The following is a 25,644-nucleotide window of genomic DNA, read 5'->3' as shown; positions in this document are numbered from 1 at the left end:
CCTCTGACATGAGGGGAACAGACAATAACTGAATTTTCATTTTGTGTGAACTGTTTTCAGTGAAGCACTGACTTGACTCCGGCAGAGAAACTGGCCACAGGGAAGAAGAGGCCATCAGAGTTGAAGTTCTCAAACATGCCCTGGACCGGCTGGCCATTGATCCTGAAGGAGATACTGGGCACACTGAGGTCCAGGCAGCAGCTCACCACATCCTCTGCTCTCAGAAGATGCTGATTGGGTGAGCTAACAGTCCGTGCAATGCAGCCTGCACAGTGAGGACAGAGATTTAGTTTGGTTTGAGTTGAACTTTTAGTCTGCAACATGTGAACATCTGAATTTTGAATCAGTTTGAAGGTAATTTCATCTAAGTTCAGTTTTGTTTGCGTTAATCAATAACATGAAAGCACATGCAGTGAATGCTTTTCGTGGTATGTTGTCCTATTATTTGAAAATGTGTAGAAAAGCTTGTCCTAACTTGTTATGTTGAAAGATGTACAAATATTACTGAGCTGGTCATTACACAGAAGTACCAGCCATATATACAGTAGTTACACTACCATCATCTTTCTCGACACACACACACACACGCACACACACCTCACCTGACCAGAGATGGAGGCCATCAAAGCCGTAGGAGTAGAGGTCATCACCCACACCATTGCCTCCCCACCCCTCCCCCACTGGGGTATGGTGCATAGCCACTGGTATTGGCCCAGCCCACCCTGAGGTGAGTGGCCTCTGCTGTGACGAACGGCAGCGCCTGATCCACGATCAGCTCGTAGTACCACTTCCTGTACTGAGCGGAGCCGTCACTGACACCTAGGAAGATGTTGGGACGCATGCTATTGGAAAGATGAAGCAGAGGAGAGACTGTCAACTGTCTGAAATGGAGTTTAAAAATGACCTTCTAGTGGGTTAGAATGACAACATATTTTTCGATGCTGTGAACACCACAAATTACATTAAATTTGTGTGTGTGTGTGTGTGTGTGTGTGTATACCTGCTTACGTGGTTGATCAGGCGGGTCTGCAGTAACAGATCTCTTCCTGGCAGCAGGTTGTCACAGATCAGGTGCTGGTTGGAGCGCACTGCCACGCCGTGACACACACACAGCGAACACAACACATCTAGAACCTAGAACAGTACACACATACCAGAAAATATGTATAATATATCGTTGTTACAGTATGAACACACGCATATAAACACTTATTGGCATGCAGACTGAGCTGCAGGATTCCTGACTGATTTGACTGGACAGGCTATACAGCTCTGTGTTACAAGGGCTTTTCTTTGCTTTGAGACTTTGTTGTTATCTCACCCTGCTCAGTGAGTGCCCTCCAGGAATTTATGACAATGTATTCCACTTTAAAGGAATTTAAAACAAAGAGAAACGTGCCTACATCTTTAAATCACTGCTTCTAGCAGGCTTGTTCATCCAATTCAATTCAATTTTATTTATATAGCGCCAATTCATAACAGAAGTTATCTCATTGCACTTTTCCTATAGAGCAGGTCTAGACCGAACTCTTTATAATATCCAGCACTGAGTCCTCAGCTACCTCAGGTTCTGCCCACAGATTGCTGGAAGCCTTTTCACACCACACACAAATATTCATGTGGATTATTTAATCATAAAATTGATTTCAAAGTGTTTAATGGAAGCTTGTCCATGTGTGTGAAACACATACTGTACATGTCTAGAAGAATAAAGTAAGTGCCTGGACCTTGTGGTTGCGTCCATGCTTGTCCAGCAGAGATATAATGGATTTGATGTGTCCCTCTTTGATTATGTTCAGTGCCTCAGGACTCTCCACCAGCACACAGTGAAGCACCTCTAGTATACCTAGAAATATAAAATATGTAAAGTAAGAATGACTACATATGTACAGTAAGCATTCAAAACCAGGGGCCACATTGACAAATCATCCTAAGGCTAAAAGTAGTTAGGAGAAACTCCTAACACTAAGAGGCACGTCAGTCCTAACTAAGACTCCAAAGTGGTCTAAGAGTAACTCACAAAGCATTTCAGTGCTAAACGTAGCTCTTCAGTCTGAGAGAAATTAGAGGAAGTTCAGAGGACACCTGAGTCACTGAGACATGCCCACAATCAGTCGCCTCGTGGTGTTGGCATTTTGGAAAAATACAATGACTTTTAAAAGAAACCATTCGAAGGCGAGAGAGTTGATAAGCATCTGCTCAGTTAACCAACAAATCGAAAACAATCCAGTAACACCAGAGAGGAAGGTTTGCACACTATGCACTACTGTGACTCTGGAAAAATACAGTTTGCAGTGCTGAGGAACTTGGAACACCTCAACCCTCAGAATTATTCATTAAGCCAAAAATGTGATCTTCAGACCCCAGTTTATTGGACAGTTCATTAAGTGCACATTTAATAATCATATCTTAACTGGGAACTTTTAGTGCCATTTAGGAGGACTCCTAGTAGTAAGATAAGATACATGAATATGGACTCCGATCCATGTTATTAACATGCCAAGCATATTATTTATATACATGTAATGTTAAAATTCATTATTTCTTTGTTTTATTTTGCGACACAATACATATATACATAAACGTAAAGTGTGGACTCTGAAAATCAGATGAATTTGTTTTGTGGTGTGATTTATTATACCATGTTATATTATTAACAGTGGACTTTTCTTGATGTGAAATTGCCTCAGTGCATTAGGCTACTTATTCTCGATGGCTTCAACCACTTCAACTCATCAATCAATTCATCATCAGAGTTTTTGTTAGGATTTGTTTTCTGCAGTTTTTAAATAGTCAAAGTAATTACCAACAAATGCCCAGGTATCTTTCACCTGCTGTTGTGTCTTGAGAAAACAGAAATGATGAAATGAAAACCCTCTGGTTTCAACATTATTTAATTATGATGATCCAGTGGTGATCAGTGATCATTTGCATATTGTGGATCTCTCGTTAAAGACAAGCTGACCTACCAGAGGAGGCCTCCAGTCTCTCCAGTCTGCTAATCAGCCAGTCCAACGAACCGGAAAACTGAGCACAGTTCTTCCTGTTTCCTCTGATCAGTGCCGCTGGGAGGAGACAGGAAGAGGTGCTGCTGTTATGTGATCATGGTAACCCATAAAACTGTAGCAATAGCTTTTCTTACTATATCCACATCTGTGTTGATCTCTGTCTCTTGATTGCAACTTTGTTTTAACCTAATCTTTCCACTGAGTACATGTTCATCACTTAAATATGAATATCAATTGAATTTGTAAAATCTGGTTTAAGATAACATTTGTTGTAATAATCATTTCTGTGTGCATGTATGTGTGAATACCCAGTAGTTGGTAGAGGGAGTTGAGGATGGAGCTCCAGGCCTCTCCTGCCTCCCTTCCTACTGCCTCAGCAAAATGAGCTGCACTGCTGTAGACATGAAGACGATCAATACACTCCAGTACCAGGCTGATCATCCCCTATAGACAGAGGTTGTTGGTTTTTACTGGTTTATTCAGCTGGATTCAGATCATTATAATCAAATGAAGTGGATAAGAGAGAGAGACAGTGCATAGCAGTAGGTTTTAAGTGTGAACACTGTGGAGGCCCAGCTGCAGATAAAGTAGGTCCAGAATTGTGAACAGTGACTCAGCAGTCACAAACCTCAGAGAGAAAGGCTGCATTCAAACTTCACACATTTGCAGTCTTGTGTACTTTGTAAAGGCCACACTTATCCTACATGTTTATGTAAACTGCTAACTGTTTCCATGTATGCTTTAGAATGTAGCATTGTCACACAGTACTATGGAACATCCATGACTGGTGCTGTCACCTCATCCATCATGCAAATGTACATTGCACTGGATTTTTTGAGCTCATATACATATATATTTTGAATTTTTATTAAAAATAAATACATCTTATTAAATCACGGATTAAATAAGAACAATTATTATTTAAACTACACATGAAGGTTATCAACGAAACTGTGAAGCGATGCCATATGGCTTCAAGGTAGCATGTACACAGGGAATAAATTCATTCAAGAGTTAAATCTTGTAGTACCAACTGCTTAGCCAGTGACTGTGATGACACACAATCATAGATGAACAGCCATTATAGAACTTTCCCTTGAATGTCCATAAAGGACTCAATGTGTTGGCATTATCCTTTAACTTTAGATTTTACTCTGAGTAGCATTGTTAGTTATATTCTGACCTAAGAAATTAATTTGTTAAATTATAAAACAGGTTCTAAATAGGAAATCAAACTTCATACTCATGGGTATTTAGGTAAACAAGAGCCACACACACACACACACACACAGACAGGCAACATTCCCAACCTCTTCCTGAAAGAGGTTCTGCCGGTTCTTCAGAGCTCGCAGACGGTTCTGCTTGTCTTCATGTTCCAGGTGATCTCCGGGTGGTTGAAAGTAGCCAATCAGATCCTGCAGACTCAGACTGACTGAATCTATTGGTAGATCTAGAGTGGAGCTCTTCCCCTTTTTCCTTAGTGTGTCCAGACCCCTGGAGCATACAGAGTAGAAGAAATCAGTCACTGTCTTTATAATGTGATAAGTTCTCATTGTTACTCTTCTGATCACTGCTGTTGTAGTGCTGTTGTTTACTACCTAAAATGTATGTGCATTAAGATTTGCTCTTTAGTTGCAAGCTGATATAAATGCAAAGGTTGTGTCCATGTCCATGTTATGTGTAGCTGGCTGAATAACACTGTTTACTTCTGCAGTGAGCTACGGCTGCTGGCTCTCACTGTGGTTAGGCTGGGTTTGGTGGTTGTTTGAGCTGATAGTTTACGCACTCCTCCCTGCTGCTCTCCATTGGTTTGATGTGTGGATGTGTTAAAAATGAATGTGCTGGGCTTAATGTTTGAGACACAGCTGCATCAATTCAAACGGCTTGCACATAGCCAAAAGATGGGAGTGAACTTTCTAAAGCCCAGATTCAGTGTATCTACAGAGCATCGTATAGTGAGTAATAACTGCCACTGCAGCGGTCTAGGACTGACAGAGATGCACCCTGTCTCTCTGACAGTCCTCCTGTGAGTGTGGAGGCTCACTCCTCACATCTCCCATCTCCCCTGCTCTTCACTTAACAAAACACACACACACATCCACCTCTGCACTGGCAGCTAAAGTGTCTAGAGAGTTTAAGACATCTTAATGCACAGAAACATGGGCTCAACCCCTGTTACTTGTAGACTCCTCTGACTCTCATGCACATGTCAGAACAGCAGCTCACTAGGGAAATCTTTAATTGGGACATTTTGCATGGACATCCCTGGACTACTGGGGTAAAATCTTTGTTTTGTGTGATCAATTTATTCTTTGTTTTTTAAAACAGGTTGCGGTATAAAACTCGTGACAATTTTAATTAAATTAAAACTAAGTCCATTTCATGTTTTATTGCTCATTATATGATGATTTAAAGGCTGTGTGGATGTTTTTAAAATACGGGATGTGGGTGAAAGGTAACCTTTTTTTGTGACAGACTTTATTTGTAGAGTTTGGGACACAAGGTTCTTTGTTTGCAATGTGATGTCTTATGTAAGAAGTTATGCTGCCTTCTGACAAATGTTGTTTCACAACTGCAGTGGTATCTGTGGTGTCTTAAAAGTTGAAATAAGTCCATGGCTGGGCTGTATCCACCTGATGAAGAGGTTGAACAGAGAGACCGTACTGCGGATGACTCTGGCAGTGCGACTCTCCTCATGTTGTGACCGAGACAGTGTCAGCCCGTCATCCATGTGACCTTCATGGTGCATGATGGCCTGAAATAAAAAGTAAGGTTTTGAAAAACACTGACCTCTCTTCTTAATATCACACTGAATTAATCTAATTACTGCATTTTCAAAAGACAGTAGAAATTGTTTCTTGCAAGACTGAGCTGTCTCAGGCCAAATCAGAAAGTGGGGCAACGACAGAGTACCCCAGGACCCCCGGTGCTTGTCACATAGGACGAAGTTACCATTGTGTCAATTACCAATTTACCAAAATATCAAGATTTCAATTTACAGTCGCACAGGCTGTTTTGATTGCTTACATGTTTTTATGAGATTGGCTTTATTTTGCAACAACAGAACAAATTTAATCAAAGCCGTTTTTTGGGGGTCTGTCTAAAATGCGCAGTCATGTTTTATTTCACCTTGGGCATGAATAAAGCAGTACATTCACCAGGTGTGGGCTGGCTCATTGTTAGCTCAGGGTACGTCTTCCTCCCTTAACTCCGACTTTAGCTCTACTCCACTCCACTTCATTCTGTGCCACCTTCTTTGTTGCCAGTGTCATTTCTTTACCATATAATAGGTTGTTTATGAAAAATCTTCATAGTGGCTTGTTGCAAGCATGGACACTCAGGTTACTCTAATGTTAAGAAGGTGTCATGAGCTCTACTGTTGTTAATCTGCTGCCACTGTTGTTGTCACATCTTGTCAACTCCTTGGTAAACAGAAACCCAACATGGACTGTAGTTACAAGAAAGGAGACGCAGATGACAAAGTTGAAAAAGGTGCAGTATGGTTTAATGCAGTACGGTACCTTTCTCTGTACTCCACCCATGCGTGCACACTTAGCATCAACAGTCTGGTATGTGAGCCACAGGCAGGTGTCAACGTGTTGGATGTAACACACAGAGTCGCCATACTTAATGTCAGGAACACCCATTCCATCCACCTCCTTCTTCACACCAGGGTCCAACTTTTCCTGAAGGACAGAAAAGGAAGACTAATACTGTAACTAATACTGATGAAATGTTACATGACAGGCACAGGGCTGCGTGGAAGGATATCAGTTCATTATTTGAGATTCCAGTGACTGTTAACCTGGACCTTGGTTTCTAGTTTGTGTCATCATGGCAAACAACTGTGAGCAGAATTGTGATTTAAAAGAGGGTTTTCACGTAATACTGATGAATTGCTAATATCCCCAAAAATTGGCATTTAATTTACAACACTAGCCAACACAAGTCAGACAGCAAATAGAACCTGTGGTGAACACTGTGTCCATATTTGGATGATAAAAGGGACAGGTTTGTGTTACCATTAGGTTGACAGCACCATATTTCTGTGTGAACACACGAATAGGGCCTCAGTAGATTTTTTGATATATTAAGGTTTTTATATTTCTTTTTTGTGTGAATAGAAATCCAAACTCAGGAGAATATTTCATTCCCATCCAAAAGACTGAAGTCTGGTAACAATTTCCCTGAAGGTGTCAGAATAACACAGCTCCAACGATCAGACGAGTAATTAGTTGATCAACAGAACATTAATCAGCAACAATGTTGATAATTGATAACTGTTTTGTATTTCAAGCAAATTGACCAAAGAAATCACATTCACAAAAATAACTTTTGACTCCCAGTTATATTGTTGAAGCGTTAATCTCTTATGAGCCAGTGCAGCCTCAGTGAGCGGTGACCGGCTTGTTCCCTCCACTCTGCTTGTTACGGGGGTGGACTGGAACTTTGCTGTCCGTGACCCTCAGCTTTTAACTTTGTTTTAGCCTGTTTTGTTTTGACTTTATTGTTTTACTGTTAATAGTCCCCATCTTGTCTCATTATTTTAGCATATTTTATCATTTCACTCTATCTAGCACTTTGTAATTTTGTAAATGTGTTATGTAAATTAAGTTATTATTGAAGTTCTTATTCTTATCCTTACTGCATGTCAGTGAATTCAGAGCAGTCAGTCATATACATATATATACATACATAGAGCAGATAAGCAGACAATGAGCTGTCATAAATACATTATGGCCATACCACAATCTCCATTCATTGTGATTACAGAAAGCACCCTGATGTTAATACTGTAACGCCTTACAACCTTTTATGCAAAATGATGTTTGATTGTACTTGACCTTGTGAAGTGTTGTACCAGGATAATCTACTCGGACATGTGAGTAAAAACATATCATACAATACAAAGATTTTCCTTCCATAATGAAGCCATAATACATCATGGCCTTCACAGATAGTGTTGTGGATGTTGATGACTCTGTACCTTGGAAGATCTAAAGCAGAAGGCTGTAGACTTGACATCAGCTTTCTCTTTGTCCATCAGCAGCAGAGATTTGTCTTCTATGAGACTAAGATACTTCCCTGTGGTCACATGTCTCAGTCTGAACGGCTGACCCCAGCGGATATGACTCCCACTCCACCTGGACACAAACACAGTCAGACACACACAGACATGAACAATTCTAAATAAAAACATACAACTACAAAAATCAACAAACTAGGCAGGATTAAAAGTGGGCGATTTAAAAACGTATGTGTACACCATATGTACTGAATTAAGTTCCTTTAAAGCTGCAGTAATAAATAGTTTTATATAAACCATGGATTAAATGACTATATGTAAGTTGTTGGTCATAGTAACAAACCCATCAACTCTGCAGTTCCCCTCAGCTCCACACAAGGCTGGATTATCAACCGGGCAAACAAGGAAACTTCCTCAGAGCCCCAGACCTTCAAAGGCCCTAAAGGGCTACTGTGTGGCAATTGATCAACTGCAAATTTGTTAAGCAATATGCACCGCCAAAGCACAATCTTAATTGAAATGACAAGTGTCTTCAAGTGGCTCCTGCAATTTTACCTCATCTTATGAGGGCCCTATGCCAAAACGTAATATTAACACCTTTATTATTTCTGTTTTTATGTTTCTAAATGCATTTGTGTTTAATCAAATTGCCACACACTAGCAAACCTGGGGCAGGGTAATATTAAAGATTAGGAGTGCTGGTTGGTAAATGACTGCTCCTGATGGATAATTAATGGCAACAAGAATACATATACAATACACAGCTCATTTACTGTATGTCCAGAGGCCCATAGCAGGATCTGGCTCTCAAATAGTGACCACCATTTGAGAATTTATGATAACTGAGTTATTTTCTTTTGTTGAACTGACTTCTTTGTTTGTTTCTTTGTTGACTCCCTGTGCTGCAGCTTTATTATTCAACACTCAAGCATATCTACCCAAACTGGACTATTCTGCTATCTTTAATGTACTGCAGTCAAGGTTTGTGGAGGTGTAATATGTAAATAGTAGCCAATTTCTTTTAGTTAAAATCCATTTCATTTTAACTGCGTGTCTGTGACAGAAAACTAAATGTTATGTTACATACACACTGAAACAAAAGAGCATTATCACTACAAATTTACACATAAATGGTTAAAATATGGCAACCATTCGGTCAACTTGGGCAACCAAGGAGCTGCTGCCTGGTTACCAAACTGGAAACTTGTCTGAAACTTCCTGTCAAGCCCTGATACTGCTGTTACTTAGCAACTACTGAAGCAATTTAAAGGGTGTTGACGCACACACTGTGAGTAAAAGTTATAATATTTTTAACATGTACCACTCTGTTGCCCACAGTACAGTAAGTGCTAGACTCTTTACACGGTGAGGAATCCCCAGCAATGACTGCAAACAGCTTGACAAAAGATAAAAAACTGACAGCACGTGAGATGTGTTCAAAACAACACGTCTGGACAAACGTGTGGCAATGTGTGTCTGCTGGTGTATATATGTCATCTACTTGTTTGTTGTATGTGTGTACAGTACGTGTATGTTGCACTTACACGACTCGCAGTGTCTCCAGCCTCCACAAGGACCTGGCATGACTGGACACTGCTCCCCCCTCATAGTGCACTGTCCTGGGGGTAAAAATTAAACAATCACGCCTTCAAACTAATTATATTTCTTTTCCTTCAAAACATTGTGCATTCCAGAAATCACCTCTTCCACAGGAACTCCAGTTGCTTTTGATGTACATCTAGATATGCTACTACCTGAATGACTCAGGAACAAACCTCAGTGGACAGTCAGGAGGAGAACACAGCCACTCTCATCAGCATTGTTTAACAACATGGCTGTCCCCTTCAGGGACATCTTAAAACAATAATCATTAATAGTCCTCCCTGTCTCAGTCACAGCAGACAATGTAATGGGAGTTGCTACTTTCTCTGCAGGCCATGGACTTTGCTCCTATCAATCTTCTTCAACTAACTTCGACAATTAATTCATCTAAGCCATTAACCTGTCTCTTAGACAGGTTACCCAGAACACTGCGCTCCCAGGATTCAGGGTTACTTGTGGTTCCTAGAGTCTCCAAAAGTAGAATGGGAGCCAGAACCTTCAGTTATCAAGCTCCTCTCCTGTGGAATCAGGTCCCAGTTTGGGCTTGGAAGGCAGACACCATCTCCACATTTAAGAGTAGGCTTAAGACTTTTGTCTTTGATAAAGCTTATAGTTCGGGCTGGCTTGGCTGAGTCCTGAACCATCCCTTAGTTATGCTGCTAAAGGCCTAGACTGCTGAGAGACTTCCCATGGTGCACCTCTTTCCTCTCTCCTCCTCCCCCTCTCCATCTGTATGCATTTTTATCCCATTACTGCATGTTACTAACTCGACATCTTCTCTCTCACGTAGTTTTGTGCTTTCTCGTTTCTCTCCTCTCTCCTTCTGTCACTTTCAGCAGGTATTTATACCTCCTATTTGGTTTTACATTGCATGCAATTTCTATTGCAACTTGCAAGACATGCAAAATCACGAGTATGCTGTTTATCTGTCCAAGACTTTGGTATTGAAGGATTATAAATTGTAGCGTCCAGATGCTGGTACCGGGTCTCTTTATGAATGTGTATAACTGAATGACAGCAATTAAACAAGCCACGTACTGACTCAACATTCTACACTTCCCCTGGTTATTTGATGATCTCATTTTAAAATTTAGCAAATTTAGGCTTACAGTTCAGGTAAAAACTCTTAAACTCTTTAAACTATGTGCGTAATCAGATCAAAATGTCTACACAGAATCAGTGCAGGTAAGAACTACTTCACATACAACCAGATGAGATGAAATTGTTATCAAAAAGACTATCTAGAGCCCATAAATCAGTCCAGTTGTAACTACCAGTACACATTACCTTCTCTGGTCGTCCCCATGCTCCCCAGATGGAACAGTTAGACACTCGTCCATGTGACCGTGAAGGAGGCGCAGGACATCCCCTCCTATCAGGAAACCTGCAGAAAGGGAGAAAAGGGGGAATGACATTAGAGAAAAAGGAGGAAAGAGAAAAAATAAATGTTATGGGTCTAAGAACAGAGGGTGTTGTATGCTGTACAGATGTAAAGCCCCTTGAGGCAAATTTGTGATTTGTGATATTTGACTATATAAATTGACTTGACTATAACAGGCAGTATCCAGAGACAGTTGCAGTGTCCTAATTCCATACTACATATTAATTCTAAGCACGTTTTGAATCTGTAGTGTGTTCACACTGGAAAAGTGACTAAATTAAGTATTAGTTATTAGTAGTAGTACAAAAACTCAATATGCAGACGAAAAATGCTTGATTTTGGGCTGTGCTGTTGATGTACACTATTGTCCCACAATGCATTGCCCAGAAATGTGTGTAAACATGGTGCATTCAATGTGTCCAGAAATATGAATTCAATTTCACAAACATATTTGTGCAAAAACAAGAAGCAACAATAAATGAATGTATAAAAGTGATAAGATAAGACAGTAAAAAGCAAAATACAAGCACCAAGCAACAAAGATAGATAAAAAAACAAAGAGAGAATGATGGAAAAAAGAAAACAAAGAGAGATACAAAGAGACAGACAGGTGTACCTTGTGCTACTTCACTGCCAGAACAGATGGGAGCCACACTCCACAGTGTCTGCTGGAAGGCTGCATCTACATGGAGACTGCCATTACCATAGGACAGATGCTGCAGGAAGAGAGACATAAGAGCCAAATAAAAAACCAATGACTGACACACCGGACTGAAATACACACCAACACTAAGGATGTTCCTGAATCTGAGTCCTGTGATGCAATGCATCGGACCATGCAATTGGTCTTGGTATTCAAGTCAAGTCAATTTTATTTGTATAGCCAAATATCACAAATCACAAATTTGCCATAAAGGGCTTTACTGTCTGTACAGCATATGACCCCCTCTGTCCTTAGACCCTTGATCGGATAAGATGCAGAATATGAAATCCAGCCTACACTTGGATTAAAATTCCAAAGCTGTAGCAAATGTGGCTAATTTTATAAGGACGATTAGATCTTTAGATGGTTGCTACAGTACCAGTATCAGGAGAATTGTCCCCATTTTGGAGTATCTATTGTCTGTCAAAACTACACTTGAAGTATAAAGAACAACTTTATTGTGAGACAGAAACTTTGGCTTGTGGCCTTAATCATATAACACTTTACAAATACATTTAAATAAGAGGAGTGTGACAGAAACACCGGCAGCAGCCACTGGTATATTCACATTTATGTGGCTATAGCTGAGTTTGGTATATATTCATATGGTTTTAGACAAATCAAATTCCTGAACTCACAGAAAGGAAAAGGATGTGTCTAATGATGGATTTGGTCCATAAACAGAAGGAGCACGTCTATGGAGAGGTACCGATATATAGAGAAGGCTCTAATGTGGCTCTTGAGTGTGGCATACTATGACGTTCATCCATAGTTCATCCATTGGTGCATAACTGTATGTGAATATCCCATTGGCTGCTGTGTTTGTGTATGCACACGATTGATTGTCTTTAACCCTTTGTCTGTCATACTTAACAGAGTTTAGTTCATTATTTGTTCATGACAGTCTCACTAAGAAGGAAAGAAGGTTAAGGAGCGAAGGAAAGAAACAGTAAAAAGGAAAGAAAAAAGGAATGATGGAGAAAAGGAAAATAATAAGAGAAAGAAAGAAAGTGATAGTAAGATTTGAGTCCATGTTCCCACACAGAGCTGCTACCGACCAGATATCTTTCAGAGGAGACGCTGACCAGGATGAGATCATCTCCCACTCTAACCTTCTCTCCCTCTGAACGCTGCTTTGAAGCTGGATGGATGGTCCACCAGCACGCCTCGCCTACACACACACACACATACACGCACACACACACAAAGAAAGAAAACACATACACAAAGGAAACAATAGCTCAGAAAATAAAGCAGAAATGTGTCCATGACTCAGACTCACATAGCAAGTCCTGTAATGCTATCTACTGTATCACCTCAGCCTGTGTACCACTTTGGTAGCCTAGATTTGTTTTGCAGCAATTCTGCTTGTACTGTAATTTGTATCATTTTTACAGAAGCAGGTCAAGAAAGAACAGAGCAGACAGTGTACTTTGCATTGGCTTGTGTTGTTCTGACTTTGTTCTAAAGTGAAAACCACTGTGGAGAAGCAGCAGGTCTGGACTCAGATTGTATCTGTTAGACACAGTCAGAGACAAACTGACAGTATCATAACACTGACAACAGCAGTCCAGCAATTTATTCCAAAAATGATGTGCAGATAGTGAAAGCAAAGTGCAGCTTGAGATACCGAACTGGACCAGGATGAAGCCAACTCAAAGCTAATGTAATCAGGCTAATGCAAACCTGCGCCCAATCTGAGGGAGCTTGATTGTTGAAGATGTGACACGATCATTATTTTTCAGTTCTTTTAAGCAAACGTTTTCCGTATGATAGTGAACCCTTGGTGTTCACACCAGGAACACATGGGGAATTGTGTTGAATATTATTTTCTTAACCCCTTAGTTTTTCCCCTTAAAGAGCTTTATGGTTGAAAAAAATCTCATTTTACAGTATACCACACTCTCTGACATTATCATATATATTCTCTGTCAGCTTGTTTAAACTCTTTATTGAAGCTATACAATGTTTACACTGAGTGAAATGTTCTTTTCCTCAAAATTTAAGCTGACACATTTGGTATCTTTGGAAACCTTGGGATCTCCACAAGAATTTAAAGCTGCATTGATCAACAAGCTAAACATCACACATGCATTTGACTTATAAAACTGATATGGCTAATGCTTTAGCAAACAGTTGCTTATTTACACAACAGCAGACACAGACACATCAGCATTCATTTGGAGTGTGTGTCCACCCGATGAAGTCCAATATTCACTCTCCTTTTATCTTATGTCTGCTCTCCACCAACTCCTGAGGAAAATATCTGGCTCTTCAGCTGCTAAATGCTCCACTGTGTTCACCAGCTAGTCTCTAACTGTGTCTATCTGCTGTTTGGCTGATGAGAGTGCTGAGACTGAACCAAAACAGTAAAGGTTTGGCCTGTAAAACCAAAACAATAAGTTAAAGTGGGCGATAATTCTCTATGGGCTCATCACCTCAAGTGACACATTACACATGTGCAGTTTTAAAATAAAGTTCTGTAGAATCACAGTTTGGCAACACAGCAGTTATTATTAACAGCAAGTTAATAATAACTAGTTAGTGACATTTTTAATATCAACATATTTCAAACCATGTGATAATAGTGAAAGAAATGGGTCTGACTCCTACCTGTGGTATCTTCTTGCAGTCCAACATCAAAAGCCAGTTTGTCTGTGGATGAGCGGGAGGTGGACAGACAGCACAGGTACTACACAGAGAAACACAATTCATTCAATCAATCCATCTGAAAAACTAGATCATCTACCAACTACAGTACAATATTTTTTATCGCCCCATTAGATGGGATTGACTTCTCTAGGGGAAGTGGGGTGATTTTAATGTTAAATGTGCTGGTTGTGTCTGGAGAGCATATGTGTGTGATTTTTCTACTCCTACCCCAGTAATGGTTACAGCCCCAGTTACATACTCTTTTTCAGCTTACTCATTGGTTCCGCCATAATTTAAGTCTGGCAGGGTTTGTGTCCTGTGAAACCAAGTCAACGTTGACTTTTTTAAAGTTTTAAGTGAAATACTGTTACGTAGTTGACTTACGTCACGTGAGTCAAGTCACGTCACTTACGTTACTTACATCACTTGACTTATTATAACCAAGTAGTTTTGTTTGCCGATTGCTGGAATCGACTCCAGCCCCTCCGCCACCCTCTAAAGGATAAGCGGGTAAAGCGGATGGATGGAATGGATGAACCGCACAAACACCAGTACCTTTCAGACCGTGAAGGCTTAATATGAATTCAGAACCATTTGAGTAGTTAATAATATAATATTACTAATATTAATAATAATCTTAAATCAAATAATTTGATAATTGGAATTAAAGGTCCAGTGTGGAGGATTTTGTGGCATCTAGCGGTGAAATTGCAGTTTGCAACCATTTGAATACCACTCGCCTCACGCTCCCCTTCCAAGCATGCAGAAGAATATACGGTGGCTGCAAAACTCATGAAAAACGCAAAAGGCCATATCTGTCCATTCTGGGCTACTGTAGAAACATGGCGATGAAATATGGAAGGCGACCCACTCCCTCCGTAGATATAAAGGGCTTATTTCTAAGGTAATGAAAACACAACGATTCTTATTTTCAGGCGATTATACACTAATGAAAACATACTTATGAATATTATAGTCCTATAGTTTTTGTCAATAGCTCCTCACACACTGGACCTTAAAATGATTTTCTCTTACAAGGTTGTTGTCAATTACAGAACCACCTGTAATTTGGCAATTGCTTAAATGCCATCCATAACAATTCGTTAATTACAGAGGAGCAGGGCAAATATGTCATTATCCACCACTTCTTGGAATATTATTCCTGGCTTCAGACACTGTAGTTGTTGAAAGATATATTTGACCTACAGTGCCTTGCGAAAGTATTCGGCCCCCTTGAACTTTGCGACCTTTTGCCACATTTCAGGCTTCAAACATAAAGATATGAAACTGTAATTTTTTGTGAAGAATCAACAACAAGTGGGACACAATCATGAAGTGGAACGAAATTTATTGGATATTTCAAATTTTTTTAACAAATCAAAAACTGAAAAATTGGGCGTGCAAAATTATTCAGCCCCTTTCCTTTCAGTGCAGCAAACAGTGAGGATCTCTGAATGATCCAATGTTGACCTAAATGACTAATGATGATAAATAAAATCCATCTGTGTGTAATCAAGTCTCCGTATAAATGCACCTGCACTGTGATAGTCTCAGAGGTCCGTTTAAAGCGCAGAGAGCATCATGAAGAACAAGGAACACACCAGGCAGGTCCGAGATACTGTTGTGGAGAAGTTTAAAGCCGGATTTGGATACAAAAAGATTTCCCAAGCTTTAAACATCCCAAGGAGCACTGTGCAAGCGATAATATTGAAATGGAAGGAGTATCAGACCACTGCAAATCTACCAAGACCTGGCCGGTCCCTCTAAACTTTCAGCTCATACAAGGAGAAGACTGATCAGAGATGCAGCCAAGAGGCCCATGATCACTCTGGATGAACTGCAGAGATCTACAGCTGAGGTGGGAGACTCTGTCCATAGGACAACAATCAGTCGTATACTGCACAAATCTGGCCTTTATGGAAGAGTGGCAAGAAGAAAGCCATTTCTTAAAGATATCCATAAAAAGTGTTGTTTAAAGTTTGCCACAAGCCACCTGGGAGACACACCAAACATGTGGAAGAAGGTGCTCTGGTCAGATGAAACCAAAATTGAACTTTTTGGCAACAATGCAAAATGTTATCCATCCATCCATCCATCCATCCATCTTCTTCCGCTTATCCGGGGCCGGGTCGCGGGGGCAGCAGTCTAAGCAGGGACTCCCAGACTTCCTTCGCCCCAGACACTTCCTCCAGCTCCTCCGGGGGGATCCCGAGGCGTTCCCAGGCCAGCCGAGAGACATAGTCCCTCCAGCGTGTCCTGGGTCTTCCCGGGGCCGCCCCGGTGGGACATGCCCAGAACACCTCCCGAGGAGGCGTCCAGGAGGCATCCGGATCAGATGCCCTAGCCACCTCAGCTGGCTCCTCTCGGACGTGGAGGAGCAGCGGCTCTACTCGAGCTCCCCGTGTGACTGAGCTCCTCACCCTATCTCTAAGGGAGCGCCCAGCCACTCGGCGGAGGAAGCCCATTTCGGCCGCTTGTATCCGCGATCTTGTCCTTTCGGTCACTACCCAAAGCTCATGACCATAGGTAAGGGCAGGAGCGTAGATTGACCGGTAAATCGAGAGCTTTGTCTTTCGACTCAGCTCCTTCTTTACCACAACGGTCCGATACAGCGCCCGCATCACTGCAGACGCTGCACCGATCCGCCTGTCAATCTCACGCTCCATCCGTCCCTCACTCGTGAACAAGACCCCGAGATACTTAAACTCCTCCACTTGAGGCAAGGACTCCCCACCCACGCGAAGAGAGCAAACCACCTTTTTCCGGTCAAGAACCATGGCCTCAGATTTGGAAGAGCTGATTCTCATCCCAGCTGCTTCGCACTCGGCTGCAAACCGTCCCAGTGCATGCTGCAGGTCCCGGTTTGAAGAAGCCATCAGAACGACATCATCTGCAAACAGCAGAGATGAGATCCTGTGGTTCCCAAACCGGACACCCTCCGGCCCCTGACTGCGCCTAGAAATTCTGTCCATATAAATTATGAACAGAACCGGTGACAAAGGGCAGCCCTGGCGGAGTCCAACATGCACCGGGAACAGGTCTGACTTACTGCCGGCAATGCGAACACAGCTCCTGCTCCGGTTATACAGGGACCGGACAGCCCTTAGCAAAGGGCCCCGGACCCCATACTCCCAGAGCACTCCCCACAAAGCGCCCGGGGCACACGGTCGAATGCCTTCTCCAGATCCACAAAGCACATGTGGACTGGTTGGGCAAACTCCCATGAACCCTCGAGCACCCGATGGAGAGTATAGAGCTGGTCCAGTGTTCCACGACCGGGACGAAAACCACTCTGCTCCTCCTGAATCCGAGGTTCGACTATCGGACGAATTCTCCTCTCCAGTACCCTGGAATAGACCTTACCGGGGAGGCTGAGAAGTGTGATCCCTCTGTGATTGGAACACACCCTCCGGTCCCCCTTCTTATACAGAGGGACCACCACCCCGGGCCTGCCAGTCCAGAGGCACTGTCCCAGACCGCCACGCGATGTTGCAGAGACGTGTCAGCCAAGACAGTCCCACAACATCCAGAGACTTAAGATACTCAGGACGGATCTCATCCACCCCCGAAGCCTTGCCACCAAGGAGCTTGCCAACAACCTCAGTGACTTCGGCCAGGGTGATGGATGAGTCCGCCTCCGGGTCCCCAGCCTCCGCTTCCTCTTCGGAAGACGTGACAGCGGGATTGAGGAGATCCTCAAAGTATTCCTTCCACCGTCCGACAACATCCCCAGTCGAGGTCAACAGCTCTCCACCCGCACCGTACAAGGTGTTGGTGAAGCACTGCTTCCCCCTCCTGAGCCGTCGGACGGTTTGCCAGAATTTCTTTGAGGCCGACCGATAGTCCTCCTCCATGGCCTCCGAACCTCTCCCAGTCCTGAGTTTTTGCCTCTGCGACCGCACGGGCTGCAGCACGCTTAGCCTGCCGGTACCGTCAGCTGCCTCGGGAGTCCCACGAGCCAACAAGGCCCGATAGGACTCCTTCTTCAGCCTGACGGCATCCCTTACTTCCGGCGTCCACCACCGGGTTCGGGGATTGCCGCCGCGACAGGCACCAGAAACCTTGCGACCACAGCTACGAGCCGCCGCATCGACAATGGAGGTGGAAAACATGGTCCACTCGGACTCAATGTCCCCAACCTCCCCCGGGATCTGGGAGAAGCTCTCCCGGAGGTGTGAGTTGTAGACCCTGCTGACAGAGGGCTCCGCCAGACGTTCCCAGCAGACCCTCACGATACGCTTGGGCCTGCCAAGTCTGTCCGGCTTCCTCCCCCGCCAGCGGATCCAACTCACCACCAGGTGGTGATCGGTTGACAGCTCCGCCCTCTCTTCACCCGAGTGTCCAAGACACGCGGCGGAGGTCAGATGATACGACAACAAAGTCGATCATCGACCTCCGGCCTAGGGGTGTCCTGGTGCCACGTGCACTGATGGACACCCTTGTGCTTGAACATGGTGTTAGTTATGGACAAACTGTAACTAGCACAGAAGTCCAACAACTGAACACCGCTCGGGTTCAGATCAGGGGCCGTTCCTTCCGATTACCCCTCTCCAGGTGTCACTGTCGTTGCCCACGTGGGCGTTGAAGTCCCCAGTAGAACAACGGAGTCCCCGGGCGGTGCACTGTCTAGTACCCCTCCCAGGGACTCCAAGAAGGCCTGGTACTCTGCACTGCTGTTCGGCCCGTGAGGCCGCCACAACAGTGAGAGACCTGTCCCCACCCGTAGGCGGAGGACGCGACCCCTCGTTCACTGGGGTAAACTCCAACACGTGACGGCTGAGCTGTGGGGCTATGAGCAGGCCCACACCAGCCCGCCGCCTCTCCCCGCCGGCAACGCCAGAGAAATGGAGCGTCCAGCCTCTCTCGAGGAGACGGGTTCCAGAGCCCAGGCTGTGCGTGGAGGCGAGGCCGACTATATCTAGCCGGTAACGCTCAACCTCCCGCACAAGCTCAGGCTCCTTCCCCCAGCGAAGTGACATTCCATGTCCCTAGAGCCAGTTTCTGTGTCCGGAGATCTGGTCGCGAAGCCCCTGCCTTCGACTGCCGCCCAGATCTCTCTGCACCGGCCCCCACGGATCCTCCTGCGGGTGGTGGGTCCACGGGAGGACGGCCCCACGCCGCTCCTTCGGGCTGTGCCCGGCCGGGCCCCGTGGGGAAAGGCCCGGCCACCAGGCGCTCGCCGTCGGGCACCCACCCCAGGCCTGGCTCCAGGGTGGGGCCCCGGTAGCGCCAATCCGGGCGACGTAACTGGCCTTGGTTTTAAAAAATCCATAAGGGTCTTCTGAACCGCTCTTGGTCTGACCCGTCACCCTGGACCTGTTTGCCATGGGAGACCCTACCAGGGGCATAAAGCCCCAGACAACATAGCTCCCAGGGTCATTCGGGTACTCAAACCCCTCCACCACGTTAAGGTGGCGGTTCAGCAAAATGTTATGTTTGGCGAAAAAGCAACACAGCTCATCACCCTGAACACACCATCCCCACTGTCAAACATGGTGGTGGCAGCATCATGGTTTGGGCCTGCTTTTCTTCAGCAGGGACAGGGAAGATGGTTAAAATTGATGGGAAGATGGATGGAGCCAAATACAGGACCATTCTGGAAGAAAACCTGATGGAGTCTGCAAAAGACCTGAGACTGGGACGGAGATTTGTCTTCCAACAAGACAATGATCCAAAACATAAAGCAAAATCTACAATGGAATGGTTCAAAAATAAACATATCCAGGTGTTAGAATGGCCAAGTCAAAGTCCAGACCTGAATCCAATCGAATCTGTGGAAAGAAGTTCACAAATGCTCTCCATCCAACCTCACTGAGCTCGAGCTGTTTTGCAAGGAGGAATGGGCAAAAATTTCAGTCTCTCGATGTGCAAAACTGATAGAGACATACCCCAAGCGACTTACAGCTGTAATCGCAGCAAAAGGTAGCGCTACAAAGTATTAACTTAAGGGGGCTGAATAATTTTGCACGCCCAATTTTTCAGTTTTTGATTTGTTGAAAAAGTTTGAAATATCCAATAAATTTCATTCCACTTCATGATTGTGTCCCACTTGTTGTTGATTCTTCACAAAAAATTACAGTTTTATATCTTTATGTTTGAAGCCTGAAATGTGGCAAAAGGTCGCAAAATTCAAGGGGGCCGAATACTTTCGCAAGGCACTGTATTTCTGTATTAGATTATATCAATCTTCTCATCTGACTGTTAGAATGTTCCTTTAATAATATTGGGAAGCCTATAGTTTTTGGTTAGAGCTGTTATTGTGGTAAGTGTGTGTTCATTTGTGTGTGTGTGCATGTGTGTGAGTGTGTGTGTTCACTGACCATTCCACTGTAGGAATGTCGCAGCAGGACAGCGTGTCCATACAGTAAGGTGCGATGACCACCCCCTTGGGCCGTCTGACAGAGAGACATTAACAAGAGGGAGAAAGAAAAATGAGCAGAGTTACAAAAGACAGAAAGTCACTGAGAGAGAAAAACTTAGATATTAATAAACAGTACAGACAGTCCAACAAAACAGATGCAGACAGGAAGAGGCTAGCTGTATCATTTAATTCTACTAGAATGCTTTATCTGTAAAGTTGTACCTGAGAGTCTACAAACTCGAATTTAAATAAAGTAAGTAAGATGAACTGTAATATCATTCATCCATCACTGCATCATAGTAGTTTTTAAAGGAAGTAGAAGTTCAAATATCAATATATCACTGTCATATTAACATCCCTAGCTGATAGTATAATTACCATCACCCAGGGATGTCTAATGAAATAATAATCCTAATCATGATTTGGGCTTCCACAGTTAATTAAACCTGACCGGGCACACTATTGACGCTTTGTGTTTAGAGTGGCTGTTCTGGTGTATCAAATGAAACGCTCCCCAATAACAGGTCTCTGCTTGTGTAATGTTTAAATGTGTACATCCGCTTTATTTTGTTGCATGCTTCATGTACAGGTATGTGTTTGAACTGACCATGATTTCATGTGACTTTACTAGACCTTTATCAGTAGGATATCATAAAAGGTTACAGAGACAGAAAAAACAGTGCAGTTAGTAACTTGTCATATGGACAATGATACCACCAGAAGAAAACATAGTTAGAATAGTAAAACTGTAATAAAGTAGCAGTATTCCAAAAGTAAATAATAATAATAATTTTATTTATAGAGCACTTTCCAAGCTATAAGCACAAAGTGCTTTCCAAGGGGAGGAAATTCAAGACATAAGCAACAATTGCAAGAGGTAAATAATGAAACATGTGCATATACATACAAACATACATACATACATACACACATACACATAAAAGATAAAACTCTCAATGAAAGAAAAAAAAACAACAGATGACCTCAGAAGCTGTTAGGAAAAGCCATACTGTAAAATTTTAAGACGAGATTTAAAAGCAGCAGTAGAGTCAGCTGATCTGATGCTCAGTGGAAGGCTGTTCCCAAGCCGAGGAGCCAGTACTGCAAAGGCTCGATCACCCTTTGTTTTTAACCAGGAATCTAGAATAGTTAGAAGACCCAGACTGGCAGACCTGAGGGGCCTCTTTGGACAGTACGATGTGAGGAGCTTGGTTATACTCCGGTGCCAGATCATTCAGAGCTTTGTATGAGATTGGAAATGGATTCTAAAAGAGACTGGAATCCAAAGCAGTGAGACCAAAATTGGTGTGATGTGCGAGAATCATTTTGTTTTGCTCAAGCTGCTGAATTTTAAACAATTTGGAGCTGCTCCATAGCTCGACTGTTTAGGCAAATTACAGTAATCGAGGCGGGAGGATATAAGAGCGTATATAATTTTCTCTGTTTCTGGAGGACAGAACTGATCTAATTTAGGAGATATTTCTCAGTTAAAGAAAGTAGTCCAAACACGATTGGACTACTATCTTTACATGTTGCTCCAGGCTCAAGTTACTATCCAGGATAACACCCAGATTTTTTTGTAGCTGACTTTATGTTTGGGGTGAGGGCACCAAGGATTGGCTGTATTTGTTTTGACATGTGTTCAGGGCTGATGATGAGAACTTCTGTCTTGAGTTAAATTTTAAGAAGTTTTGGGAGATCCAGCTTTTTATGTCATGTAGGCAGCTAATTTAGTGGTGTCAGAGCAGGTTTGAAAATTGGCCTGTGGGGTCTAAACCGGGTCCCTCCAGCAGCGGATGAACACAAGCAGTTTTAAAAAGATCTCATACAACTCCAGAGGTCAGAGAGCTATTGATGATGGTCATCAGAGCAGGGCCGATTGACTCTATTGCTTCTTTTAGCAGTTTTGTCAGAATAATATCAAGGGGGCACAGTAGCATCTACAGATGTTTGTGCAGTACGTAGAGCATCAGGTATTTCCACATGCTCATTAGGGAAGAAAGAAGTTGTTTCTGTAGTTCTCCCACAGAGCAAGAACTAAACTAATTAAATAGTGAATAATCAAAGACCAGTCTGAATTCTGAATCCATAACTCAGAAAGCTGCAGGAAGTGGGCCAGCCGGACAGCTGGTTTACCGCAATAGATGTGATAAGATGCCTACTTAAGGTCTCCGTATGTCATGGTTTTGAGTTTGTGTTCTGTTATTTCCTGTTGTATTTTGAAATAGCCTCCTTCCCTTAACTGTCTTTTAGTTTTGCTTCGTCTTCTGATTGTTTTCACCTGTGTTTCGTTGTCTTCCTAACCTAAGTGTATTTAGTCTGTGTCCTTCCTTTGTTCTGTGTCAGATAGTTGTACGTTGTATCTCTGTCAAGCACCCTGGTTTGTTGTTCCACTGGATTCTTTAGTCCGTTGTACCTTGCCTGTCTGTGCATTTTGGATTTTGCCTGCCCACCGCTGGATTTGTGTTCCTGTTTTGAAACTGCTTACCTGCTGTGAGCTACTGTTGCCTGCCGTCTCCAGTGTAAGCCTTTTGTTAGTAAAATTATCAAACTGCACATCCGTTGTCTGCATTTGGGTGCTCCTCCTGCTTTCCTGCTTGACACACCACAACAGAACGATCAGACAATAATGGACCCAACAGTTAAAGCTGATTAGTGACCTGGAGTGCCTTGGGGATATGTGGAGGAAGGCGGTCGGGGACTATCATAGAGAGGCAATCTGGCCCATGCAAAATTGTCCTTTCAGCCTTGGCTGAGGGACTCTGTTCCCAAGTTGGAGGCCCAGCTGCCCAGCCCTCCAGAGACCCAGCTGCCCGGGTCCTCAGAGCCATCATCGTCCTGCCTGGTCCCCAGTTCCTCCAGTTCCTGCACCGCATCGGCCTCCAGTCCCTGTGCCGCATCGGTCTCCAGTCCCCGTGCAGCAGCCTCCAGTTCTTGCGCCGCAGAGATCTCTAGTCACCATGCAGCAGCCTCCAATCCCTGAAATCCTTGTTGGGCCATAACAGCCCCCTGAACTCTCTATGCTGCAGCACTGGAATACAGCACGGCAAACTCAGTAATGCAGGTAAGACGTTAAGTTATGGATTCTTAATAGAATGAGGAATGGCCACAGATACTGTCCTTTGTCTTACAAGTCGGTAGATGGAGGATGGGTAGCTGGTCGGTGACTGAGCGAACACACGAGGAAGGTAGATAACTCCCACCCAGGCGATGATGCACAATGACTGGGAAAACACGCTGGAGTAGCATAGAGATGTAGTGGAGATCCATATGTAGAGTCCTTTGGTATCAACGAGACCGGACAACTGACTGAGGTGAGTGGTGTGCTTTTATCCCAGTAGGTGCTGATGGGGAGCAGGTGTATGTGATTAGTACTCTGGTGATGGAGTGCGCTGTGACTGGCTGACGGTAGAGCCTGGCGTGTCTGTGACAGTACCCCCCCTCCCGTGGCCAGCTCCCAAGGGCTGAGGACCCTGACGCCCTGGTGGTCGTCCTCTTCCACAGGGAGCAGGTCGATCTGGGTGAGTAGCGTGGAAGGCGTCAAGCAGAGAGGGGTCAAGGATGTCATGTCTAGGTACCCATGAGCGCTCCTTGAGACCATAGCCCTCCTAGTCCACCAGGTATTCCAGTAGACCACCGTGGCGTCGAGAGTCCAAGATCTCGTTTACCTGGTATGCTGCTCCATCCTCCTGGATGAGAGGAAGGGGGGGTTCAGCTGCTGCGCCAGGCTCTGTGGGAACAGAAACAGAAGGGTGGTGAGGCTTGAGGAGTGACACATGGAAAGTTGGGTGAATTCTGTACTGAGGTGGTAATTGGAGCTGATAAGTGACCGGGTTGATCTGCTTGGCGATGGTGAAGAGACCAATGAATCTGGGACTGAGCTTCTTGCAGGGCAGACGCATTCTGATGTCCTGGGTCGACAGCCAGACCTTCTGATCAGGTTGACTGGGGCAGTGGAGGGTCTCAGGTTGGCTGTCATTCTGCATCTGCGAAGAGCTTGTTGCAGCTGATGGTGAGCTGCGTCCCAGACCCTCTCGTTCTCTCGGAACCAGTAGTCCGCTGGTACATCCGATGGTTCTCCTGACAGGAAGAGAGGGGGTTGGTAGCCGAGTACGCACTGGAAGGGAGTGAGTCCAGTGGTAGGTTGACGGAGTTCTGGGCATACTCGGCCCAACCCAGGAACTGGTTCCAAGAGTTCTGGTGGCCATGGCAGAAGGTACGTAGGAATCGGCCGATCTCTTGGATCTTCGCCTGCCCATTCGACTGTGGGTGGTATCCAGATGAGAGGCTTATGGTCACACCTAGGCGGGGGAAGAAGGCTCTCCACACTCGTGAAATGAACTGGGGTCCACAGTCCGACACTATGTCTTCTGGGATCCCAAAATAGCGTAACATGTGGTTGAATAGGAGTTCTGCCGTTTCCATGGCTATGGGTAGTCCCTTGAGGGGTATCAGTCTGCAGGATTTGGAAAATCTGTCGACCACCACCAGGATGCAGGTATTGTTGTAAGAGGCAGGTAGGTCGGTGATGAAATCCACTCCAAGGTGTGACCAGGGTCTGTTCGGAACGGGCAGAGGAAGTAGCTTGCCGGATGAAGGTGGCAAGGGCAAGATGGCGCATTCTGGACATCCCTGTACGTACCTTCTCACATCCCTAGCCATCTTTGGCCACCAGAAGTGGTCCCTGGGTGGCCAGTGCCCAGAGATGTGTGAGATGAGTGAAGTGCATATTGCATACATATTGCAAACCCAGGGTACAGCCCGGCAGAGCATTGGCAGAGGCATTGGAGGAGGGCACCGAAGTTTCCGACCATTGAATGGGACTTATGATAACGTTCTTAGGGATGATGGGCTCAGGTTCTTCATTGTTTTCCTCGGGGGTGTATAGACAGGATAAGGCATCTACCTTCA

General features: G+C 44.1%; 1 protein-coding gene across 1 annotated transcript in view; it reads right to left on the bottom strand.

Annotated features, from left to right (window-relative positions):
• The window catches only part of ryr2a (ryanodine receptor 2a (cardiac)), a 275,757-nt gene that overhangs the window by 132,478 nt on the left and 117,635 nt on the right, over nucleotides 1-25,644 (bottom strand). The window contains 17 exon segments of the mRNA XM_044179528.1: nucleotides 73-265; nucleotides 603-673; nucleotides 675-842; nucleotides 1,001-1,134; nucleotides 1,728-1,846; nucleotides 2,970-3,065; nucleotides 3,317-3,452; nucleotides 4,319-4,502; nucleotides 5,642-5,763; nucleotides 6,530-6,694; nucleotides 7,996-8,152; nucleotides 9,579-9,653; nucleotides 10,924-11,020; nucleotides 11,634-11,733; nucleotides 12,779-12,891; nucleotides 14,334-14,412; nucleotides 20,693-20,767. Of these exon segments, the coding sequence (XP_044035463.1) occupies nucleotides 73-265; nucleotides 603-673; nucleotides 675-842; nucleotides 1,001-1,134; nucleotides 1,728-1,846; nucleotides 2,970-3,065; nucleotides 3,317-3,452; nucleotides 4,319-4,502; nucleotides 5,642-5,763; nucleotides 6,530-6,694; nucleotides 7,996-8,152; nucleotides 9,579-9,653; nucleotides 10,924-11,020; nucleotides 11,634-11,733; nucleotides 12,779-12,891; nucleotides 14,334-14,412; nucleotides 20,693-20,767 (2,084 nt within the window).

The sequence above is a fragment of the Siniperca chuatsi genome, linkage group LG20, assembly GCF_020085105.1.
Source record: "Siniperca chuatsi isolate FFG_IHB_CAS linkage group LG20, ASM2008510v1, whole genome shotgun sequence".
NCBI lineage: Eukaryota > Metazoa > Chordata > Actinopteri > Centrarchiformes > Sinipercidae > Siniperca > Siniperca chuatsi.
Note: the sequence above shows the minus strand (reverse complement) of the source record. Positions and strands in the feature narration are given on the sequence as shown.